Here is a 26,311-nt window from a genome sequence, read left to right as displayed (position 1 = left end):
ACTCACACACATGGATATGTATGTACTACACACACACACACACACACCCTGCTGTCAGTTTTGAGCATTGAGCACTTATTCATAAATTGTTTTGAGACAGGCAGAATGAAAACAGGAGGAAAGGGCAGACCACGAGACCCCATTAGGCCCCGCAAACTGAAAGAGCAGAATCTTTAGGATTTTAAATTGTCTCTAAAGATCTGAGGTCTTAAAAGAAATAGAGGTCCTAATATTATGAGAGAAAATAAACAAACAAAAATCATTATTGGGAATTGCAAAAGCAAAATGATAATCATTGGGGAAAAAAAACCAAAAAAACCCTTCATGACAAAATCATCTAATTTAATTTGGATGCATCTTTGTGTTTCATATGATTTGCAGTGGAGCTGCCAAAAGTCCATGACCTGGGGCGCACAGAGGCCTGAGACCTGGCCTGTGGTTTTCCAACTACCTTCAGCCTCGTGGTATGAAGCAGATTAAGCCTAAAGTAGGGAGCCAGAGTCATCACAAAAGCAACGTATGTTGGCTTTTTACTGATTTCTAATATTCACTTTTAAAGCCCTTATATTAATTTGGCAAAGGCTGGATGAGCACATACTAATGATAAAAATTTGCTCTAAGGGTAAGAAGTTGGCTTCTCTCCTTTTTCCCTCCTTCATCCTCTTAAATGCTCCTTAGGTCTATCAACTGTTTCCACAGGTCATGGATGTTCTGAGGTGCTGGGAAGAATGGAGACTAGGCAGGAAGGGACAGGCCCGACACTCGCTTTGGTTAAGCACCAATGCTCTCAAAGAGCAGTTTTTTGAAAGACCTGCTTCTTGCTCTTTCCAAGCCATGACACCCATCTGAACCACTTCTATGACATACAATTAAGTTTCCATTATTGGTTTTTGTGATATTATGTTTAGAAGGATTTTAGCACATGGACACCCCCATCTACCACAGGCTATGTTGGCAGGAGATTTGGTTTGGGGAGAATCTTTATAGGCACAGACTACCTTGGAGACTTCAGTCTTCAAACCAAACAGATTACCTTTCAGAATGATATATTTGCCTTGCTTTACCCTATTTGAGTTGCTGTGTCGGCTACGTATTTGGGACTCAACTGCAATTCACCTTGAATTACTACAATCAATGCCTATTGCAAAGTAAGACTGCCTTACTTTTAAGAAGGACCAGTCAAGGTTTCTATCAGGTAGGAAGATGATAACTGCATGTCTCTTCTTCCCTCTAAAGAACTGATTAAACGTTAAGCATCTAATGTTAAATTAGGGGGGAAAAAAGGAGGCCTTGGTAATCTCTTTATCAAGACAACATGTAGGAAAAAATACTATAGAGATGGAAACTTACGCCTGAAGTCCCTGAAATAAATGGTCTGCCTGTTGGGATTCAGTAGTTGAATAACGGAGTCGTCACTCTTATTGACTTGGCAGCTGATGGTTGCAACTTCTCCCTCGATCACTGTCACGTCTTTTGTAAACAAATTCTGTCCATCACCTTAAAAAAAGGAGAAAAAAATTCCCATCAATTAAAATTTGGTTAGTAGGATGAATTAAAATGGGAAACAAGAAGTGTATCAGAAAACAGACATCAGTAGTAACATTCGGAAAGGCTGACACGTGTGCCTTTCTCCGCGGTCCACAAAATGAGTCTATTACTCTGAGCCAGAGATCTAGGGGCAAAACACAACTATGTCTGGAGACAGCGTGCTCTCAGAAGATGGGATGCCCGAGTTCCAGCCCAGGCTCCAGTGTTTTTCCTAGCTGATCAGTATGCTGGAGAGGTGTGGGGAGGTCGGAGCATGGGTGGGCATGAGGAAATGCAGCTCTCACAGAGGGAACAGGGGAAGTATGCACACAGTCCAGCCCTCCTTATCCACGGGTTCTGCATCCCCAGATTCAGCCAACCGTAGATAGGAAAAAAAAATTTAGAAAGTTCTCAAAAGCAAAGCTTGGATTTGCACATGCCGGAAACTATATACACAGCATTTACGTTGCATTTACAACTATTTATATTACATTTACATTGTTAGTATTGTAAGTAATCTAGAGATGATTTAAAGATACATTTTACATTAGGGACTTGAGCATCCTCAGATTTTTGGTGTCACTCCTCTGCGGACACCAAAGGATGGCTGTACTCAACTGCACCACACATGCCCTTGAATGCCCAGCTATTTATTGTGTGGGGGTGGGGACCTGCCTGGCCAAGACTCCCCGGAATCTCAATAGAAACCTGGGAAGGCTCACAGTTCAGTTTGTCAATCTGCTCTCAGGACCTACAACCAAAGCCCCAGGCAGCCCTGAACCACACCCCTTCTATAGACTACTCCCTCCTGTCATTTAGAAAATCTCTTACAGAACTTGTCAAAAAGTCTCATCTTTCAGATCCACTGAGAGAAGGCTTATCTCCAGATCTGCTCCATTTTGTTGCCTCTAAGATAAGTGACAGCAGCCAGGGCCCCTCATCAAGGTCCTAAATGATCCACAGCACAGGTAGAAGGAGAGGAGACTTCAATTTCAAAAGCAAAAGATGAAGCAACTGCTGACAGTCCAGCTCTGCACCCAGCACAGCAGGCGACGGAGGAGTACACAGCGTTGTCCTAGCCTTTAAGGAGCTGCCATATTGGTAACAACTGATTCCTAATCCCCATTTAGAGAACAGAAAGTACAGGAAAAAAAAAAAAAGGTATAATGGTCCATCAGGAAGGGGGAAAAGAGAGATTGCTTTTTAGCTGATCTCAGGTAAAGTGTCTGAGAACAGGGCCTCATTTGCAAAATGGGGATGGTAATTACAAACTATCTCACAGAGCTGTTGGGAGGATTAAGGAAGATAATAAATATAAAGCGGTTAGTACTGTGCCTAGCTTCTCATAAAACTGACTAAGTGGCTGTTGCTATAATCATCACCCCCATCGCTTCTCTAGACGTCAAATCCACACTAAGCAACCATACGTGTTGGGAGTAGGGTGGGGAGCAGAACCACGGCTCCGGGTCTCTGCTCTCAAGGAGCTCTCTGTGCAATTATGTATCAACTCAGGGTGTCTTATTCACTCTCTAAAAAAAACTTTGTCACATGAAGAAACAAAGGTCAAAGATAAATACTATTCTAAAAAAAAAATGAGACAGCATAAATAGAGATGTAATTAGAGTAAATGGAGGATTTCCACCTGCTATCATATTTCTGCTGAAGGATCCTTTTTTGGCAGGACATAGTGGGGAAGTGTGAGAAGGGGCGTCTAACATGGCTTTAAGCCAAATCCACCTAGAAATAGACCAGCCTCTGGCGGAGGATTAGAAAAGAGGACGCTGAAGGGATAAGGAAAAAAAAAGAATTATTAGAGCCACAGATAAATAAAACTCCTTGATGCTTGAGGAGCAAACCAAAATGAAACCCAACCCGGAGACCTGTGGTCCAGGGAATTAGCCCGGGTGTGAGAACGAGGCCCACAGGGCTTGTAGTGAGTGAAAGGGTCAATTTCCCCTGGTTTGATTCGGCAGTGAGAGCTTAGTGGGCAGAACAGCGTCACAGAATGACAACAAAGAGAAAGAGTGATCAGAGGAAAGGAAGGGATGCTTGCGTTTCCCTCCGTGGATTACCGAAGTCAGAACCTGGCTGGAGGGAGCAGTTTATTCCCAGATCTGAGACTAGGAGAAGGAAGAGGGAATTCCTGCCAACCAAGCAAGCTCTTCCGGGTGCTTTTGCTGGCCCTGGTCAAAGTCTGCATGGGACGGACAATCACCGTATTCCCTCGGGGTAACCCCACCTAGTCAGAAAATTAAGGAAAAACTAAACTGCATGATTCAAATGCTAGGCTGTCTCAAGTCACGGGACGTGCCTTGAGGGGACTGGAATACCAAACGTGGCCTACTACATTGTGGAGATTTCTTCTATCTGAAGGAAGTTGATTAGCGACACAAATAAGAATCTTCAATTATAAAAGGAACATATGGAACGGCTGCCTGGTGAAAGGCCTTAGTGCAAGGCCTTACAGGTCCTGACTACCATCTCGCAGCTCCCGGAACTTAAAACCAGCTGCAATTCAATTATGCTCTAACAGAGTAGTTTCTGTGGAAATAACTAGCAACTCTAATTATAGCCTTGACTCAGAATCCTAGTATATTCTGTCTATATTCGTATTAAGGCTATAAAACATTTGCAAAGGAGGTGGGCGCAGAGGACTTGACTGTGACTTTGTGTTTTAAGCGAGGAAGGTAAGACAGAACCAGACAGGTTTCTGTTGTTGTTGGTTCACTTCTTAAAATGTCTAAACATTCTGATTTACTATTTATAATTAAGTAATACAAGATCAGATCACTTTAAGGTGTCATTATTGAATAAATCTTTCAGGTAAAATTTTTGCCGTCTGCAAATCTGCGCCCTGCTGTGCTCTGGCACCTAGCAGAGATTTGCTCTGCAAATCCACGGTGCTATCATCATCATTACTGTATTATTTTTTGAAATTGCTAAGGCCACCAGTGTCTTGGAAAATGACAATTCCTAACTATGCTAACATGGTTATAATACTAATGCTAAAAAATTATAAGTGCTGAAAGATATCAAAGTGCCTTGGCTGATGCTAGTGGCCCAAGGATGTCACCGTGTAAAAACCATCAATAAATTATATGGGTCAGCTGGACAGCAGTTCTATTAAACAGAGCTCCGTACTTCGAGCATCATAAGATGGATGCAGTGGAATAATAATGACCTATTTATTTGAGGCAAGGGAAGTGAATGACAGTGATGAAAATATGATATGTATGTCAGTACTCTTAACTGCCTGAAGCTTTTCTGTAAAAATAATTTCTGCTCCCATCCTCAAATATTTCTTCCAAACAGAAGGGTGCACCGTGACTTGATAGATTTCCCCTTGAAACAGATACCATGACAGTTGGGTTGTTACAAAACACCACTTGATGTGCAGCAGAAGGATACAAACAGGCAACTTTGGTACCTTTCTTAAATAATCCATTTTAAATACCTTTCTGATTTTCTAAAACTCAATTAGCAGACGTACTGTCAAGGCAGAAATAGCACATGTTCTGGGCAAAAGAAATCAAGTAGATACAATATACCACAGACATTAAATAAGGCTGTTAACAGCAAAGTGATTTATTTTAGGAGTAGAACAATGTCTGACATGTATAGACACTTTTGATTGCTAACTGGTACATGTGGGTGAGGTTCAGGAGACAGAATCAAAATGGATTTTAATTTAAACCAGCAACCATATTCCCTGTAACTTACTTATTTGCCCCACATATACTAAAAATAAAACTCTGGCATTGGTTGGGGGTGGAGGGATAAATTAGGAGTTTGGGATTTGCAGATACAAACTACTATACGTAAAATAGATAAACAACAAGGTCTTACTGTAGAGCATGGGGAACTATATTCAATATCTTGCAATAGCTGATAATGGAAACAAATATGAAAAGGAATATATATGCATATATATGTATAAATGAGTCACTATGCTGTACAGTAGAAATTAACACAACATTGTAAAGTGTCTATACTTCAATTAAAAAAAAACCCCAACAAAAACAAAAAACTGTGGCATTGGAGAGGACCATTCACTCACGAGCAAGTCTCCCATAGTACTCTCGAAGTTGCCAGGACATTTATTATAAGGAAGAAAAAGCATATTATCTTAAAAAAAAAGATGAAATTTATTTTGATGATCAGTAAAGATGGTTTCGACTGAGTAGGTTAGGGCTGGAGGGAGGGTGGGGATTCAGTGGGCTCATAAATCCTCCATTTATTCAATCATCAGTTGGCTGAACTCATGGATTCTTTCCTGAAACCTCATTTGGTTACATACCCTATGTAAATTACACAGGACATCAGCATGGGTTGGAATCTATTCGACCCACAATCTAACTGCCTGAAGAGGGTGATGGGGCAAATGAAAGCAAGAAGCTCAGGGAACTATATTCATTATCTTGCAGTAACCTATGAGAAAGAATATGAAAAGGAATATATATATGTACATGGATGACTGAAACATGATGCTGTACACCAGAAATTGACACACATTGTAAACTGACTATACTTTAATAATGAAAAAGAAAAAAAAAACAACAAAAAAGCAAGAAGCGCAAATGAGAAATGACATCCTGACACACGTTTACGTGGAGACGAGACGCTGGTTTCTTTGCACGCTTTTCCTTCTCAAACTCCTGGGGTTTTTGGTATCACCACTCTAAAGATTAAGAACCTGAGACACAGGAAAACTTAAATAAGCTGCCTAGTGTAATTCAGCGAAGTGGCTGAGCTGGTGTTTGAACCCAGATCTGTCAGCCTCTGCAGCCCATACAGTGTGTACTCTTGAACCAGCCAACACCAGGATTTGTTGCCAAGGATCTCCTGGCTCTTCCTTGGAAAATTTACTCTTTTTTAAAGAGGGTGATTTCCCTATGAGCAACTCCTGATTTTTTTTTTCAAATTTCCATAATTTATCCAGAACACAATTACACACTTCAAGATGAGAGAGAAACTGTCCTGAATGTAAAACACCTTGTTTACTACTGCTGCCTCCATTTAGCACTCAGCGCACCCTGCCCCCGGAGAACGCCTTTATTACCAGTGCCTGGACGGCATTTGCCAGCACCGAGAGCTCTCGCCCCCACTGCCTGGCTGTTAATAAATAAAGCACTTCATTTACACCGGGGGAGTCTCTCCAGTCAAGTCTATAATAAAAGGGCAAGTCACAGTTAGGACAGAATTCGGTTTATACTATGGCAACGATGTGAACGCTCACTGACTCCAAGGAGCTTCAATGACTCTTAACTGGGAAGACAGTTTGCCGAGAGAAAGAGCAAATAAAAGTTCCCTGACCGCCTCCTTCAGTAGCAAAATCATATTAGGGAAACCTTTTTTAAAAATCCTCTGCTGTATGAAAGGCTGAACCTAACATTTAATCAGCATAGTCAGGCTGTCTAAATAGGCAAAAGTCAAACCCAAAATACAGGCTGTCCAAAAAAATTAAAAAAAAATCATCCCATCCTGTTGGTGATCAAGGTAGTCATTAATTTTAAAAAGCCACCATAGCTCTTGAAATTTTACACTAATTAAAGGTTTCTGATTATTCATTCTTTCCCTCCAAGACGTATCTAAGTTCAGACTTTCCAAAGAGTCAAAACACCTGCATGTTTTTGAAACTCTTCTATCCTATGGGTGTGTGAGCTGTGTCTTAAAGCTTCAAATGGCTTTGCCCTCATTCTCATTTCTGTTGTATCCTATTTTTACAATCATGTCAGATATGTGCCCAACTTGAAAGGAAAACAGACCCCTACCTCCACCCAAATACAACCATCACCAACAGAGGCACCGCCATGCCTGCTAACATCTCTCAGAGCACATCTCAGGAAAAGAAAAAAAAAATTAAGATTCTCTTGAAATCCAGAGGGGAAAATCTTTCTAACTGCGTATGTTCCCCCAAGTCAATGTAAACACTACAAATCATTAACAAGGCCATTAAGATGTGATTTCTATCTAAGCAATTATTGTCAGCACATTTTGTACATTTCCTTTAAAAGACTCAATCCTATCTTTCAATTCATTAAACTCTTCCTTGCATTTAGAGTTTTATATCAAATCAGAAGCCTATTTGAATTAATAAGAATTACTGTAAAAGTAATTTGAAAATAAATTATTTGAAGTTCAAGCCACGAGAGCCTTTGGGGGAAGAACTTAGTCCCCTTTATATATTACAGGAACATTTTCAGTCATCCAATGTGCAGATGAGAGACAGTGAGAACCAGTGTCAAAAGAGGTGGGTCCATCAGCCATGGATTAGGGGTGAAGGGTGAGACCTCTTCAACATAAATACAATTCTTCATTTCAAAGAGAGGCAATATTTCAACCTTGGTGAATACTTGAATATTTATTTAAAATCCAAAGCATTCAATCTGTCTGCTGTTTACAGAGCTACTCTTAACCTTTTTGATCCTCATCCATGTTTTGCTATCCCAAACAGTAAAGTCGGATTTGTTGACTGCCTGCTCCAAGGACTGTCGACAAAATGGTCAAAATAATTACGAATGCGAACCATACAGTTCATAAGCTGAGGGTTGAAATAAACATGTGACATGGACCAAAACTCTTCCTTTGTCTCATCTTCTTTTTCATAGAACCCTTGTGGAATCAAAGGTAAACAGAGCTGAAAGGAACCTCCAGATCCTCTCTCATATTACAGAGGAAGACACTGAGGTCCAGGGAGGAGATGTGTAAGATCACAGGGCAAGTGTGCAGCCCAGCAAGGGTAGAGGCCACATCTTCTAAAGGCGCATCAAGGTATTTCTACTGGCCAAGAGGTCACTTCTAAATAACATTTACTGACTTGTTTCTGATTACAAAAGCAATATATGCTCAAGATTGACTGATTGATTTTTTCCAAAGCTTTGTTTTAGGCGTAGTATTCCTAACCCTTTCTCCTGCGGCATGGAAATGGCCAGGATCTCCTAAGAATGTCCTGTAATAGAATTTCTATTGTGTTGCTGGTGCTTCTGGTAGGAAAAACTATTGCATTTAATCTAATCTCCTTTTATAATCAGTAAAAGGTGAGACAGATTTTTCAACAGCAACTTAAAGAATAATAATCTTCTTTCCATACTGTTTTTTTTCTCCAATTAAAATTGTTGATTTCCTCTGAATACAAATAAAAAAAATCATCTGACACAATATTAAGCTATTCATGAATATTCTGTATACACATTCTTGTTTAGTTGACTAATGGCAAATTAACGTTCTCTATTTTAGCTTAAACACATACTATAGGTATGTTTGATTAGCATTGAATTCCAAAAGCTGATTACTATGCATGCTTTGATTATGTAATTATATAATAGAGTATAATGAGTCATTATGATCTATATGGCAAATATGTTTCAGTTTTGCTATAGTTTAAATACACGTTGAGATGACAGCTCATAACAAGGCTCCACTTTTCAGTCTTATCAGCCAAATGGGCATTTTCCCACTCATCCTCACGTCTCCTTGACACCAATTAAGGCCTATTGTGTCAAGCTGCACACACTTTCGAGAAATTCCCTTTGTTTTCTTGGCATTCAAAAAAGGACATTAATTTTAAAAGCTGTATTAAGCAAAAGGCCTGGTTTAAAGGAAAAAAAAACCAAACAAGGCTGAAATTCCATCCTTCATCCAGCCTTTGAAAGGTCTGCAAGGAATCATGTCTAGTTCATTAATCACTGGTCGGACCACCACAAGGGGGTTAAAGATGGAATTTCACCTTTAACTCCAAAATGCACACAAAGGAGGAACAGCCAAGAATACGGATGCTCGCGGTGGTGGCTGGTCACAAGGCACTCAGCTCAGGGTCTAAGGGAACACCAACCACACCAACTTATACAAAGGTCTAGCTGTGCAACTCATGTCGTGCAATATCCATCCCTTTTAGAAGGGCAGATCTGAAATAGCATGGCCAGATTTTGCCATCATAGTTCCCAAACTTAGGTTTTGATGGATCGAAGGTCAACAAAATTGACCTAGTGAATGCATGTTGATAATTCCGCCATCAACTTACAACTTGGAGAGTGGTCAGGATTTAAAATAGGACGACAGTTATCATCAAGAATGATGTCAAGATTCTCTTGTCCCCATGAAATCCTTTCATTTGCAAAGAGAACTATTTCTGCTTTTCTCTTCCAAGAGAATAAGCCCTGAGACCTTACCAAACCAAAGGCGACCCGGGTCTTCACTTTGAAGACTAATAACCATTACGCTGTTTTTACCTTTGGGTCTATTGGTTTTCAGCATTAAGGCTGAAGAAACTAGGGTCAAGCACAGTCCAACTGGTGTTTACATACAGGAGGAGAATCTCTTTTGTGAAAGGAAACATTGATTAGATGTGTGAAAACTCTTTCCAAGGAAGACTGTGACAAAAGAATGTATTTCGAGCATCTGTGCCTGTGCTATTTCAGTTTTAACCATCACATTAGCTGCCTTCCTTTAAAAGACTCTGAGCTCAATAGGACTTTTTAATCAGAGCCCACAGCACTAAGGGGGCCAAGCAATTATGATGCTTATGATCTGAGCTGCCTGATCCCATGAAGTGTAAAGGTGCCAGGCCCCCTATAGAATGTTTGTGGAGAGGGATACTAAACATGAAGATCGGAATTAGCTTTTCCATTACCATCCGCTTATTAAAGGATCGAAGGGCAATAAAAGAAAGAGGAATATAAAAATAAACCTTAAAAGATAATAATAATCACTGAGTCCTCTTGCTCTTCACACTGAAAACATGAAAATTCCAGATTTTTTTCTCCTCTCGCTCCTTTTCGTAGCTGGACAGGGTTCATGGCCTTTTCGTTCATCAAAATGATAGCACCATTTTTGGAGAGCAGACAGCCTTACCCTGAAGGAAAACTCCCTCCAGTGGACAGGTTTCATGAAAATTAAAGGAGAGCAGGAAAATACAGAGCCTCCAACGTAGAAAAGTCACTGTTTTATTTGCTTGTGAGATGGCATTGAAATCACCTTGCAGAAGAGTCACTTTAAGCCAGCTAAATCTGCTTAGAGGCTCTTGGGAGACCAGGGCTGGGGGGGGGGGCGGGGGCTCTTAGAAAATTAATTAAAAAAATAACCCCAGCCATCCAACTTGGACTTTGGAGGAGAACAATCTGAAGACAGAGGCATCTCACAAAACTAATTGTGTTGGCAAAGCAAGTAGTTTCTTCTCAATGGATTTGATTCTGGGATGCTCGTTTACGGCAGAAGAAGAATAAAAGAACAGTTTCATATCGAGCTGCTTCAGGAGTAATTCAAAGCTGGGTAGCATTCCAGCATTTCAAGATATATTGTCTCTTTCAGGCAAAACACACTGAAGGCCAACTGTTGATCTTCTGTGTCTATCACTTTGCTAATGAACTGATAACATGGTACTCTGCTCCCTGGGATAAATTAAATGACTACTTTACCAAGTGAAAACTAGTACGATTCTGCTGTCTGTGAGCACGGACAACTGGGGAAGACAATCACATCCTAAAAGGGATGAACAGTGTAGCTAGAAGCTGGTAGCTGATGAAACACAGACTCTCACACCATCCGGTGTGGTGGTCACTGGTCCCAAAGTTGGCTGGAGCCTGGGATGATGGGATGGGAATGGACGACTGTAATTCACTTATAGAGCTATCTATGGTTCTCAAACCACAAGCTGTTCATAGCTCAAACAAAAGGTTTGCATGATTAAAACTCAAAACAAGTATTAAAATATTTGAAAACCACAAAAGACAGTACAACTCTTAGGTTCCGTTATTCCTATAAAGACTTAAGGGAACTTGGGTTTCTTCCTTGCCCCAGAAGAGGTCTTGGTAGCCAGACCATTTATTTTACACACTGCAGCGGCCTCTGGTGAGCCCTCACTCCGTAAGACAATATAATGTTGCCTTTTTCTAACCAAATGAAAAGAAATTTAGGATTTCACAGCTATGGAGATGGCTGACTCTGCTGTGGTCACTTCTGCTTAACTCAGACTTCTCAATTCTCCTAAGTTCTGAGCATATTAGAGATGCAGATGGTTTAAAATATTTGCTGTTCCTAACTGCTCCTCTACAAAGTGCTTTAAATTGAATTTCCTTAGAACCTCAACCTGAAGTCTCAGTGGAGAAGGTATGTGTATCTCCCTTATGTTTTATACCCTGCTTCTTTTTTTTTTTTAGTTTAGTCAAGAATAAATTTTATTTTCAACTTGATGTATTTAACTTATGGTGTTTGGTCAGCATGCAAAAGGAAAATAAAATAATTTTTTAATGTAAATTAATTTTCATTTTGTTATTCAGATTGATAATCATGTGTCACTATTTCATTCTGGTAAAAATACCTCACATTTGTATGTCTGCAAATCATTGCACATTTAGGAATATATATATATTCTTAAAATCTAAATCACATTTCTTACATATATTTTAAAAAGGCTGCATATAGCTCGATATTAGGAAGAATAGTGTTTTTAACGATTTTTTAAAAATTGAAATGTAGTTAATTTACAATGTTGTGTTAGTTTCAGGTGTATAGCAAAATTTTATATATATTTTATTTTATATATATATATATATATATATATAATTTTGCTATATATATAGATTCTTTTCCATTATAGGTTATTATAAGATACTGAATATAGTTCCCTGTGCTATACAGTAGGTCCTTGTTGTTTATCTATTTTATATATAATAATGAGTATCTGCTAATCCCAGGCTCCTAATTTATCCCTCCCGCACTACCCCTTGCTTTCCCCTTTGGTAACCATAAGTTTGTTTTCTGTGTCTGAGTCTATTTCTGTTTTGTAAATAAGTTCATTTGTATCATTTTTTAGACGCCACATAGAAGTGATATCCTATGATGTTTGTCTTTGACTTACTTCACTTACATGATAATCTCTAGGCCCATCCATGTTGCTGCAAATGACATTATTTCATTCTTTTTTATGGCTGAGTAATATTCTATTGTTTATACCCTGCTTTTAAGCACCCAATTTAGTATCATTTTCCCCTTTGATAAGAGATACCATTATTGAACTTGGGTCATTTTTTTTGCTTCAACTCACTAAATGCTGATTTTTTTTCTTTACATTTACCTTCAGGGTGCTAAAAGATTAACGATTCATGTAAGACATTTAAAATCACAAGGCTATATATAACATGTAACAATAATGACTACAGAGAAGAAAGGGGAAGTGATTGCTTTTTTTCCATGGCTGGATGCAAAAGAAACAAATTACTTCTTTTTTAAAGTGTTCATTATTATTTTGATTTTTTAAATATCAAGAAAACTCCCCACTATTTCTGGAGGGGGCATTAATATAATTACCTGCATAATAACAATACCTAATACACTTTTAAAATGTTTTCTATGTGCCCAGCTCTATGCTTTATTTTTTATCATCTTATTTTAATCTTCCCAACAATCCTACGTGGCTCAATACCTTATTATCATCCCCATTATACAGATGGGGAAACTGAGATTCAGAGAGGTTAAATAAGTGGCTGGAAACAGTATCCAAGCCTCCGTCTAACTCTGGTGCTATTCATAATTATATAATGCTAGTGAAGCTTTATCTTACGATGCTGAAAGAGCGGTGGGGAAGAATCTACTGTATCTCATTTATATGATTCAGGAATAAAACTAAAATAATACCCTCAGCAGATAAGGCATCTGGAGCCTATCAGCAATCAGCACGTTCCAATATGTGACAGTGGTAAAATTAGCTCTATGACCAGAGTCTGAACACTGGGCCTTTAGTACAGAGAGAGAGGATGTCTGTTCTGCCGAATGATCCTGACTCAAAAGGCAGTTCAACTCCAACCTCAGGCATGCAGTCTCTGCTTCAAGGGCATTCATTAGTATTGACAATCTATGTGACTGAAATTTGGCTGTAACAGCCGTCTCTCTCTCGACATCTCCTCGTTCATTTTTCCTGCCAACGAGAGCCATTGAAAACCTTCCAAATTTAAAGCTTAGAGCCGACAGGACAAGCAAGGAAGGATATCAGTTGGAACACATCAGATACGGACTCAGAGTGAATGTCAGCTTCAACTGACATTACTGCGCAAACAGAAAACGGGGAAGCGGGAGGGGACAGGTGTTTCATATTCTTATTCTAGGGTGTTCCGAGTGTGTGTAATGTGGTTTGTTCAAGAAACAACTGTAAATCCATGATAATCATCATGCTGAATAATGTGGCAACATTCAACTTACATCTCCTACCAGAAAACCTAGTAGCTTTGGACTATTTTATGAAATGACAATTTCTTAGGTGGAAAATTGGGTTCTGCGACTAAGGCTCTTATTGGTGAGTTATACCCTCTCTCACCCGTCAGTCACAAAGCAAGTGGTGGTTTTTTAACCTCTGGGCTCTTGAGTTGCTGGTCAGGGCTAAGTTCTGGGAAGAAATATATGCATCAGAAAGCTCCTCGTAAGCCAGGGTTTGATGAAAGAATTGCATATGGAAGGTGGCCAGAGGAGATTCCAGATTCCCCTTTCCTGATGGCCGAGTCCCCAGTGCAAAGCCTGCATCAGTCAGGTACGCACTGAACTATCCAAAGAGGTGCCCTTATGAAAATAACTTGGTTAGTTGCTGATTAATCATCATTGAAATTAGAGACGAGTGGTAAGGACGTTACTTGTGCCTTATTTTCAGTCGTTAAGAGGGCATCTAAAGGAAATGAGACCATAAGACTTTGAAATCAGGAATTTGTGCTGCAATTCTGAGCTTACTGGTGGTGAAACCGGGCAGAACTCTGAATCTGTTTTCGTATTTTAAAAAGGGTAAATGGTATCTCTCTTCTGGGGTTATCCTGAGAATCAAGTGAGGAAATGCAATGTAACAGTATTTTCTCGGCTCCAAAAATGCTAATAAGGGCTAGGATCTCCTCCTCCAAGTCTCCCATTAGTATCCTCACTATTTACATGCAGCCTGTCTGTATTACCAGAAACTTCTACTGTGCTTCCACAGTCTGCTGGAATTTTTTTTTTCATTTTTCACCCCCAATTTCAGAGCTTTCGCTATTATTCTTTTCATCCTAAGGCTAACTGAAAAAGTACAGTGTAAATTAAAGCATCTTCATCACTTTCGTTAAATTGCAAACTAAAAATCATCGTAAGTATGACAAGTATAAGGTGAATATAGCAGCTGTAGGCAGAGGCGTGGACATCTGAAATTAGGTTCCATCTACAGCATTCAAAACATGACTTATTTTCTGGTTTCCCTCCTTTTAATTAGACGGGCATAAGTGGTTCAGGGAACAATCTCCACGTTCTAAGGCTGCGAGGAATCACGTAAGCAGGGTGAGGTGAGCCATGTAAGCCACAACATCCTCTCCAGGAAACCTCGACAGGCAGCACCTCGGATGCCCAGCTATCAAATACAATGTTCCACCAAAGTGAGCTTTCATATCACAGCCTCTCTCCCTGAAGGCCCAAATTAAAACGAAATGAAGTGAAACAAAAACAATTTCCACAGAGCTTGCTGACTTCCCACTTTCTTTGTCCAATCCTGCTGCGTACGAAAGGGCCTGTGAGTCAGTGCTGTAGGTAGACTGTGTGGCCCTTTTCTAAACAATCCCAACCTGTGTCCTCGCTGCTTCCCTCCAATGCTGGCTGTCACTTCGGGAAGGTAACGCTGTCCTTTATTGCTAAGACCTTTCCTGTTTACTAATCCAGAATGTTTGAGGTCTCTGGAATCCTAACCTTCACTGAAGGGTGTGTCCTGTTGAAGGGGCAAACCCCACAAAGGGACCAGCAAGATCTCCCAGGCAGGGTCATTGCCTTCCCGCTTTTGTGCCTCTATAAAATGGTTTGCTTCCAGGAAAACAAAACTTACCCCTAAAATTACACTGGTTCCCCAAAACTTACTCTTGATTGGTCCATTTTTAACACCTCATTTGCATTTATCTCTAAAATTCCATTGGTTCCTGAAAGTTCACTCCTGATTGGCCCATTTCTGACACCTCATTTGCATATGGAGTAATAAACCTGAGTTCTCCAACCCTCCAAGTGTCACTTGGTCAGGTTTCTGTGGCCTGAAGTGGGTGTAATTTCCCTCTTCATCTGACACAGGACGAAAGAAAAGTGCACAGACAAAACTTAACTAATGATATTTGGCTTAGTTGGACAATTATACTTTGACACTAATAGATATTCTTCAGTAAAAATATACCTTTGAATGCAGGAAGCAAATCAGTAACAAGTTGACTGACACTAGTTTATCCTTGACATTAATGTCTGACATTATTATTATTTGAGCAAACCCACCCATTACCAAGCTATGTATAAAAGCAGGAAAACTGACCGCGGAGGACCCTGCAGGCTCCAGCTAGGAGTCCTTAGCTGTCTCTGATGCCGCCCCACGTTCCTAGACTTCTGGCTCATGACCCATTGTAATTGGCTTAGTCTCGGCACTTATCACAGATAGTTTTCTGATCATTCGTTCACAGAGTTGTTTCCTTTCTCTTCTTTTTTAAAAATTTTGATCTAGGTTCAAATGCTAGCACTGCCAGTTATTGGCTAAACCTTGGAAAAGCTACTGAAGCTCGCTAAGCCTCAGGTTTTACACATGTAAAATGGATGTAAAACTACCTCTCTTACCAAGTTACTCTCAGTACCAAATGGGATGATCAGTGTATCTGTACTGCATGAACGTCGACAGAGGTTGTGTGCCCCTGCTACTTACTAATATTATTATGATTATTTTAGCTCCTTGAGAACAGTCATACTATCTTCTTCATCTTTGTATTCCCAAAGCATAATTCAGTGTCAGTTTATAGAGCAACAATTCAATAAATGCTTGTTCAATGGAGTTACTAAATGAAGAGCTGTTTGAAGACCATCACACTTAGGTACCCTCATTTTTGGAGACAAGAAGTCTCTTAATGTCAACCATATTAAGTTGTACCCATATCCCACATAAAATATAATTGTGAATTTAAAGTGTCAAGAATTTTCATAATTGCATTTGAAATGGTTAATTCCAATTATATGTTGTATTCTGAAGCCTATCATTTTCCTGTCCATGGCTCAAACATTTTCACAAGGCTCTCGAAAAGAAATAGGACCTAGTCCTGTGCCTACAGTGGTCCATGGAGCAAACAGCCCTGCTTCACGAAGTTCCTGACGCTGTGTGGGAGACAGACACAGGTAAGTCCAAGGACACAAGGTGGTAAGACTTTTTCAGTCACAAGTATGCAAGTGCACTCTGAGAACAAGGAGGAGGCAGGAACAACTCAGTCGGGGTCGGGGTGTGGATTCCAGAGAGGAGGAAGAGGAGAAATTTGAAAGAAGGATCATGGCATGTTTAGAACCAAGGAAAGAGTGTGATATGCTTGGAAGGGTGCCAGGGAGGGATGCTTTCTAGAAAGGTTGTTAGGTCCCGATACTGAAGGACACTGTATGCCAGGCCAGGGAATTTGCACTTTGTCTTGTAATTAATAGGGAGCCATTAAGTGATTTTAATCCAGGGAGTGATATGATCACACCTGTGTTTTGAAAGATACTGTCTGTGTGGAGAGGGAGGGGAGGCTGGAGGTGGGAAAGGGCTGGAGCCAAGAAGATCAGTTAAGAGACTTCAGCTACCAAGTACTCCTTGCTGATAAGAGCCAGGTAAGGGAATCCGGGGTGGGGAGCTGCATGGCAGAGCTCTGGGTGGGAGGAGGGAGAGTGCGGAGGAGTGGGGAGCACTTCCAGGTGAAGCACATCAAATGGATTTCAGTTCTGTAAAGGGGGCCGTGGGTGCCCCTCAGTCCTCTCTGTTCAACCCCAGTCAGTGCTAGTGGCCCAAGACCAGCAAAGAACTAAGTTCTAAAAGAGTTGGAAGGCAGATCACAATACACTCTCATCACTGCTGTTGTTCGCCACTGAGATGGGTTTCCGTAGCACTCACTTGTACCAAAAATATAATCAGAAAACCTGGGTGTCCTCCCACCCCTACCCCGACTCCGACTAGAGCCTTGCTATTCAGTGTGGTCGACCGGTAGTTTTGAACATCCCTGGGAGATTTTAAAATGCAGAATCTCAAATCACACCAGACCGAATGAGTCAGAAACTGTATTTTAACAAGAGACTCGGATCAACCATATGTGCATTAGGGTTGGAGACGCTCTGGTCTTGAGTACAGTCATTCGATTGTGAACGTAAACAGAAGACCGATGGCTTCACCAAGGAAGATCACAGAAAGAAGTGTCTTCCTGCACAAATGGTTTCAAGGAAACTGATGAATCAGTGAGTCATGGGATGAAGAAGAGCATGAATCCCCATCACCAAGTGAAGCCTGTCTCCTGGGAGAAACAGGGCTTCAATGACTTCTCCGTGTGTAAAAACTGACTTTTAAAAATTCAAGTTTGCACGATGATAAATTGATATGGATCATTCATGAAGTCAATAGGAACTAGAATCTCAGATTTTCCTCAGGTTTCACAGAACCACCATGACACAAATGAAAAATCCTCTCCCAAAGCAGCCACTGGCTGCAACCGAAACACATAGATTATTCTGCCTTCAGCCATCACTCCCACACTTAGTGGGTTTGTCAGTTCGCACGCTGCACCCTGGTTAATTTTTATTTCTTTGGTTTTATCACTACTTTATGTTTTATGCTAGTGTGCTCTGAGCCAGTGAAGACAAAACAAGAAATAGGGAAATAAAGCACGTGGTCCAAGATAGAAACCGAAAGGAGGCTGGTGAGATTTGTTATGAAAATGATGAAATTCAGCTATCTGATCTGAAGGGAGGGGGACAAAAGCTACACTCTCCATTACAGTGAGCCTTTTCACTCTGTGTCTAGTAGATGAAATTTGCTGCAAAAAATGTAGGTAATGAGATAAAGAGAAGTTTCAGGGAAATAATAAGAGTGTTAAGCTGAAGGCAGAAAGAAGCAGGTTCAGAAAGAGTCTCGTAGGATGCTCAGGGGAAGAAAACGTAAAAGGAGTTTCACTTTTACACGGCCTCTTAATGAACATCCATGGACCAGCCTGGACCGCGGGCCTTGTTTTCGGCTGCCGGAGTGATTGTTCCTTGCCTTCTGGATGCAGGCTAAGAGCATCCTGAGCAGCTGCTCACACGGGAAAATGCCACTGACCTTGAAAGCAAAGAAGCAAAGGTTTCACCTAAGAGTAAGAACCTCAGCTTGGGGAGGTTCTTCCCTGTCACTTGGAAACTTTATATACCTAGAATTTCAACTGTTGCGTGAGTGTCCCAATAAACATTTATAATTTTGGAGGGGTTTGGGGGGGAAGAGAGGGTGGACCGGCTCAATAGTCATTGTGCTGACCTAGTGTCTGTTCCTTAACGTACGGCAACTGCAATTGGTTTGCCCTTCATTCCTCTAACAAATGTGTTCTTACACGAAAGCTTTCAGCATCTTTATCCCTGGCAAACCCAGCTGACTTTCCTGCCATGGAAGCAGATCTCTGAACGGTTTTCTGCTGGCTTACCAAAGTGCAGTTTCAGAGAGAATAATGTTCTGAATTTTGGCCTCTTAAAAAAGTCGTTAGGTTTACGGGCAGTCGGGCTTGTCACATTTAGAGTGTGAATTACGTACTCCATGGAAACTCAGTTAAACCCCCACAGTTGTGCCCAGCCATCATTTTGGCAGAGAAAAGACCAACAATGGGGGAACTTTATTACTACTACTTTTCATGGATAAGATGCCAAAAGCAACCCTCCCGACATTATAAGGGAGTTTTTCCTTTTTAAAAAAGTTTTTTTTTTTAATAAAGAAAAAGAAAAAAGAAAATCTCTAATGGGCTACTTGCTGCTCTATTCAGTTTTCAGAGTTGTCCATTTTTGAGTGGCTGCCAGCACCAGGGACTCTTTGCAGCACCTTGTACTTGGGATATAATAAAAACATGAAATGATTAAAAATACTGTGAGTGTTACAGCAGAAGGGGCTATATATTCCAGGCCCTAAGGAAGGCCGTTTCTCTGCAGAAGCAGACAGACTCCATTTATGTTATTAAATTGTAGCACTATTCACTGTCCAAGCTGGAAGCTTCTCGACTTGTCAAAAGCACTAATATGTCCAAAAGCACACATTAGGATGGTGACCTTTAGAACTGTCTTGCGATTCAGAGGGAGAATAGGAATTATATATCCAGTCCTATGACATGGTTTATATATCAAAAATGTTTTATCTGTCAAAAAATGTTTCTTTTTCCTACTAATTCCTCTATGAGTCAAAAAAAAAAAGTCTCAGGACTATGGAATTTGTAAGCAAAATACGTTATTAATATACAAGGTAGAACTAAACAATATTAATAATAATAAACCATCAATTAAATGCTGCTTCTTTGAAGCCTAGCTCTGTGCCAGCCACTGTGTTGGTTGTTCTGCCACACCTGTGGGTCTCAACTTTTTTTGGCATGCACCAGAATCACCTGGAGGGCTTGTGTGCTGGGCCCCAAATTTGGGGTTTTAATTTGGCAGGTCTGGGGTGGGGCCCAAGGATCTGCATTCTGAGTAAATTCCCAGGTGATGTTGATATCCAGGGGACACACTTTGAGAACTGGCACACATAATCTTATTGAAATGTTCACTGTGCCCATTTCATAGGTGAGAAAACTGAGGCTTAGAGAGTGGCTTTACCAATTAATAGCTCTATACATTTAGGCAAGAAACTTAACTTTGAGGATGACCATTCCCATTAGGACTTTTCCCATGGCCAAACCTTGTCCTTTCCATCTAAATGTCCCCCTTGACTTGATCTGAGTGTTAATCCGTGTCCCTTTTCTACTGCCCATTACTGGTAGCATTCAGCTCAGATTTATGATCTGCCAGCAGTGTTGTGATTAGATGTCATCCCTGTCTTTCTATGACTCCGATATTGATAGATAAAATTCTGTGGTGATGCATCGCTTGCCCTTTCAAAGGTTACTGCCAGCAGATGCTGGGAATCAATATAGTTCTTATCTGTCACAAACCACAAGAAAAGCATGGTAAACAAGGCTCAATGAAAGGCCTGTGAACAGGTCAAAGAGAGAACTCCCGCATGTACCGTGTCACCAGTTTTGTTCCCCTACTTAATCCAGAACCTGGCTTTGGATCTCAACTGTCTGTTAAAGACTTGAGCCATTTAACTCAGAAGCAGTCCCTGGGTCCAGCGCCATTCCTGGTGACCCTTGTCACAGACCCTGGGAGCTGAGGGCAAAAATTTTAACACACTACCAAGATCAGTAGGATATTTGAGTTCTTTGGAGGCAAGGGCTAAATATATCTAAAGACATACGGTAGGTTCACAAACTCTTTTCTCTATCCATCTTTCAATAGAAAGAGTCTTTGTCTGGGCGAAAATGAAGATAAAAAGCCCAATGTTTAAATTTTTTAGATGCTGGTAGCTCAACATATTAAGAAAACCAAATGGTAGTTATAGACGCTCTGGAAACATTTTGTGTGTTGGGACCTCTACATGACTACTTTTAAGAATTAATACCCTTCTCAAAAATTTAACTTTTATTCTAATTATAAAAATTTTATATATTTATGGGAGACAAAGTAAAATAAAAAAGTATAAACAAAAAAAATCCCACAACTCTTGGATAATTATTACTAATATTTTAGTGTACTCTTTTCCTTTCCAAAATAGGGGTGTGTGTGTGTGTGTGTGTGTGTGTGTGTGTATAAAATTCTTAATTATCGTATTATGGTACATCATATAAGTATACCAGAAAAGTCATTTAGACATCCTGCCCTTGTTATATATTTGGAGGGTGTCTAAGTTTTATGATTCTAACAAATGCTGCAATGAAAATGCTTTTGCATATATATTTGTCCTGATTTCAGCATATATCAATAGCATCTTTTTAACATCAAAAGTTTCATGCACTCCAATATATTTTTACTATTCAATTTTTTTTTAAAATTCACAGAAGCACCTACATACTTTATGTTACATATTTTTTTTGTTGCTAAATATAACTCAAAATAATACTGATTCCAACCCAAAAGGATCTGAGGACCCTTCAACCCCACACAAAAAGTCTGTAAGCATCCCTCAGGATCTGAGGCACACAAAAAACCTTACAGCACTATTCTTACTTTTAAGGCATTCAGAATCTAAGAAGATGAAACCAGCTTCACGATTTAGGTCATAAGTATGTCACTCCTAGAGCAGATACCGATCCCACGTTAAATGAAAGACTAAACAATGGGTTTACTCATAATCAAAGAGGGTTCAGGGAACCCTTATGGTCTTTCACAACTGGGTTAAGTGCCACTTCTATGGGCTCCCATAAGTGCCCCACGTGTCCGATTTCAGCACGTGTTTAAACCTCCACATGCCCCACTAAGCAGTGACACTAACAGAATCAAGTGATGACCACGTGTTTCCTTTGAACAAGGCACCATACTAAGCTCTGCAGAGGAAGAGCATGTGCGTATCTTTTACAGCATCACAGCCTCGGGACTCCATACAGTGTCCGGTAGCAGAAATTTGTCGAGTGAATGAATGAATAAACTAGAGAATAAAAGATGATTCATTTGATCGTTTCTATACCTTAAGTTTCTGTGCCCTTCAAGTGTCTATTTTTTTAACATTTTACTTAGAAATGCTTTAAGACTTAAAGAACACTTGCAAAAAATAGTACAGAGTTCTCATAAACTCCTCATCTAGCGTCCCCTAACCTGAACATCTTAACTTAAACATGGCACAATTACCAAAACTAAGAAATTAACATTGTCCAGTTACCACTGCATCACCTCGACAGTGTGGAGGGTACTGGTCAGTTATTTTGTAGAATGTCCTTCCATTTAAGTTTTTTTTGGGGGGGGTTATGAGGGAAGTAATTAAGTTGGTTGGTTTGTTCATTAATGGAGGTACTGGGGATTGAACCCAGGACCTCGTGCATGCTATGCAACCACTGGGCTATACCCTCCCCCTCCTCCATATGGGTTTGACTGATGCTTTTCCATAAAGGAATTGAGATCACGCAGCTGGGGAATGACTATTACAGAGATCACGCGCCTTTTTCCTCACATCATATCAGAGTCGACATGACAGTTTCCACTGGTGATGTTAACCTCGGTCACCTGGTTAAGGTGACGTATGCCAGCTTTCACCTCTGGAAAATGGCCACTCTCCCTTTCTGTTTGTTAGGACTGGAATCACTAAAGTCCAGCCCACGTTCCTGGAGAGAGGAATTCGAAAGAATCTGTGGACACGTGTGTATGTTCAAATCACCAGTACGATTAATAAATATTTGGTGGGGAGACACTTTGAGGCTATGCAACTTCCCTGTTTTCTTCTTCAACCTTTGCTCATTAATTTCACAGTCATTGGCGGATCCTGCCACTCTGGTGTTCAAGGGCTAAGTTTTGATTTCTCCCACTCCTTTAATTGAAGTTCTTGTGCGTAAGAAGAGTTTTCCCTTTTCTCTTAATTATTCATTTATTTATTTACTCAGTCATTTATTTATATTAGTATGGACTCAAATGGATGCTTATTCTGTTCTTTGGTTTTAACTCCATACTGGTGTGATTAATATTATTGTTCAAATTGTTCCGCCTTGGCCACTGGGCGCTCTTTCCCTAACAGACTTAGGGAGAACTTAAAACTAAGTTACTGGGAACCATTGGAAACTGACAAACCATGAGAAGGCTAGAACAGAAAAAGCATCAGTTGGACAACATTTTGGAAACAAGATGTCAGAAAAAGATAAAAGAGAGGAAGAACACACTGCTTTAAAATAAGGATGATAGCAAGAGATCGGGGAATCTGCTGTATTACTGTGTTTATATAGACCTCTTCTAATTCCGGTGCGACCGACCATTTACATTCTTACAAGGTACCGGGGTGGTTAAGGGCCCAGAAATGAGAGGAGGAAGATGAGATGGTGAGTCAAATTCTCAGAGACTAGGATGCTGCCTGCAGAATGCAGCCTCCACCCCCGTATGTTTAAATACTACTCAATTAGGATACAACATTCATTTTTTATTAATGCTCTTCTGAGACAATGGCTCTTTTATCTGCATTTTATCTTCCAGCCACATTAAGACCAAGGACACTCTCACAGAAGATCTAAAGGAGGGGACCCTGATGAATTGGGAGTTTAAAATACAAATGACACTTCCTTTGTCTGTCTTGACTTGTTTTATTAACATCTGAAGGTTGATTTATAGCAGATTAGCGGGGCGGGAGAGGACTGTTTGTCCAATCACTTTACTTAACACACAATTAGAAAAAACAAACATTCAAAAATGACTCCCGTTCTATGGGCTAATAGATGGCACATTTGGTTCTAAAATAGTCACCTCCATCCCTGTCACCTATTGCAGTGACCAAGGACAGGTGTGCCCTAGCTCAAGACCACGGGAAAAGCTGATCAGAGTGCTTGTTTAGGAGACCTAACTGTCCCACACACACAGTGAAAGCTCCTGTCCAAGAATACTTGTGGTCACGGTGAAGTCAGAGGGACCGAGGCTCAAATCCTGTTTCCCCTCCTGAAGCTCTGTGACCTTGAATAAGTTATTTCACCTCAGTCTCCACTTTGTCATCCACAAAAATGGAACTATTAAGAACCGTCACGGAAGACTGATGTGAATATTAAATGGGAGGACGACTATGTCCAGGGCCTGCCATGATAAAGGTTCAGTAAACACCAGAGATTGTATGATAATGATGATTTCTCTTACTAGCCTCAGTTTCATGCCTAAAAAAATCGAGGCTAAGCTGCAAGTGGGGTGACCTTGGCTACCAAACGGGAATGCCATGGAGGAGTAAGCAAATGGTTGTAGCTCTCCATCGCTCAGGAAGGAGATGGATACTTGTAAACCATTGTATTCGCAGTGAAAAGCCAGCCAGCATTTGGAAAAATGCACGGCATTCAGTAGACTGTTTGCACTTGAAGTAGACTAGACTGCCTCTTCTTTATCTGGACAACAATGTCCTGCCAGTTTTTAAAACTGAGGAATCCTAATATCCTCCTGTTTTTAGGAATTCAATACCAATACTGAAATTTCATCTTTTCTCATAAGAAAAAGAGATCTTTAAAAAAATTTTTTTTAAATGGAGGCATGGGGGATTGAACCCAGAACCTCATGTCTGCTAAGCATGTGCTCTACCACTGAGCTATACCCCCATCCTCTCATAAGAAAAAGAAAAGGTGATTCTAACCTCCATGTGGGAAGGAAGCTGCATGTTTTGTTCACGGCTCCTTCTCCAGCACCTAGGACAGTGCCTGGGGCTCTTAATTTTCCCGGGCCTCTCCGTCTACCAAATCTGGGCACAGTGGCTGGTACATTCCCTCTGTTATATGTATTTTAGTTCCTACAGTTTCATCACGTCCTCACAGTAGCCACTGAGCTGCTTCTCTCCATAAGGAAAGGAAAACACTTTTCTGTATGTATTTCTTACGTTCTTACGTGCCCCGGCACTCCTCCCTCAGAAAAATATGGAAAAGATTTTGTCATCTCCACCATTGACTCTCCCTCCCCGGGTCATAAGCACAAGTGCTCCGCCTAGAGTACAGCTTGTCTTATCAGATGTATTTGGGGCCAGCAGTTCATTGATCAATCAAACACATGACATGGTGAAAGAATGCGCAGAGAAAAATACATGCTTTTAATTGAAAACATAGAGCCGCACTTTCACTGACCAGCCTCTTGGCGAAAAGCCCAAGGCTCTTCTTTCAAGTGGTTTGAGAAGCAGTGAAGTTGATTCTTGGGAAGCATATAACTCAACTTGCAGGACAGTGTCCTTAAATTGTGGTTCCCTGGACCACAGTCTCACATCACGAGGAAGGGTTGTTAGAAATCAAATTCTCACGCCTCCTTTCAGACCTCCTCCATCAGTCAGCTTTAGGGGTGGGGCCTGGCAATCTGTTTCAATAAGCTTCCAGGCGATTCTGACACCTCCTGAAGTTTGAGCGGCACCGTGGCGAGAGATGAGACACACAGGTGTAGACGGGTGGCTTCCACCCGCCAACCTCTGGTGCGCCGTGAGCATCAGCCAGGGGGATGTGCAGAGCGCCTGGGTGCGCTGGTTTTCCCAGGGAATCAGTTACTGTGCTTAACATAAACAGCATTAGTCAGCTGTGCCTTACTATCAGGCAACAACCCTTTGGAGCGGCTCTGACACATGCTGTTCATAGCAGCAAAATGTAACATTTCTGAACCGTCACTTCCATGTACAACTCCCAGTTTTTCTGGTTCTCAGCTAGCATCTCTGCACAAGGCTTACTATGCTACTCTCCTCTGTGACGGCCTCCTGTTAGTCATGTCTAGGAGGTGAGAGAACCAGCCCGTCATCTTGGCTGCTCCGTCTGCATCCATCAGTCAGTGAAGCCCAGTGGGGGTGATGGGGTCACACTCCCAGCCCCACAAGGCTGGACCAAAGAGGAGTTTCGCTACCTCCCGATGAAGCAAACCAAGACCTACACTGTGTATTATCTTCCATATTTACCAACTTAATGCCTGCTCTGTGCAAACCCTCAAACAGCACTCTTTCTTCTACTACTAGCTAATTTATAGCCACATGAGTATAAACATTTCCTGGGTTCTTTCATCATTCATAACTTTGTTCTGTCAGTAATATCTGTCATCCTTTGTAGTTCGGTAAGCTCTTTCAAACCCAAGACAGCTTTATTTCTAAATGGAATCTGAGATGAATTTTGATAAACATGCATTTTGTATCTTAATAAAACAGGGATTTTCCCCCTTAACTACCTGAATACATAAATGTTTAAAAAGTTCCTGAAACCTGCCTTCGCATTAGGCATTGAAAATTCAATGTCAAAATAATATTAAAAATACACAAAACTGTAGGAAATTGTTCTAACTACGATGTGATAAATAATAAATCAGAATA

The 26,311-nt window shown here is 40.7% G+C and overlaps 1 protein-coding gene across 5 annotated transcripts in view; it reads right to left on the bottom strand.

Moving 5' to 3' along the window:
• CADM1 (cell adhesion molecule 1) overlaps nucleotides 1–26,311 on the bottom strand; it is a 320,245-nt gene that overhangs the window by 68,805 nt on the left and 225,129 nt on the right. For all 5 annotated transcript variants that reach the window (XM_072953758.1, XM_072953757.1, XM_072953754.1 and 2 more), the window contains exon 2: nucleotides 1,351–1,497. In XM_072953758.1, the coding sequence (XP_072809859.1) occupies nucleotides 1,351–1,497 (147 nt within the window). The remainder of the gene's footprint in view (nucleotides 1–1,350; nucleotides 1,498–26,311) is intronic.

Source organism: Vicugna pacos, chromosome 33 (genome assembly GCF_048564905.1).
Source record: "Vicugna pacos chromosome 33, VicPac4, whole genome shotgun sequence".
NCBI classification, from domain to species: domain Eukaryota; kingdom Metazoa; phylum Chordata; class Mammalia; order Artiodactyla; family Camelidae; genus Vicugna; species Vicugna pacos.
The sequence above is the reverse complement of the archived record's forward strand: the minus strand, read 5'-3'. Positions and strand labels throughout refer to the sequence as shown.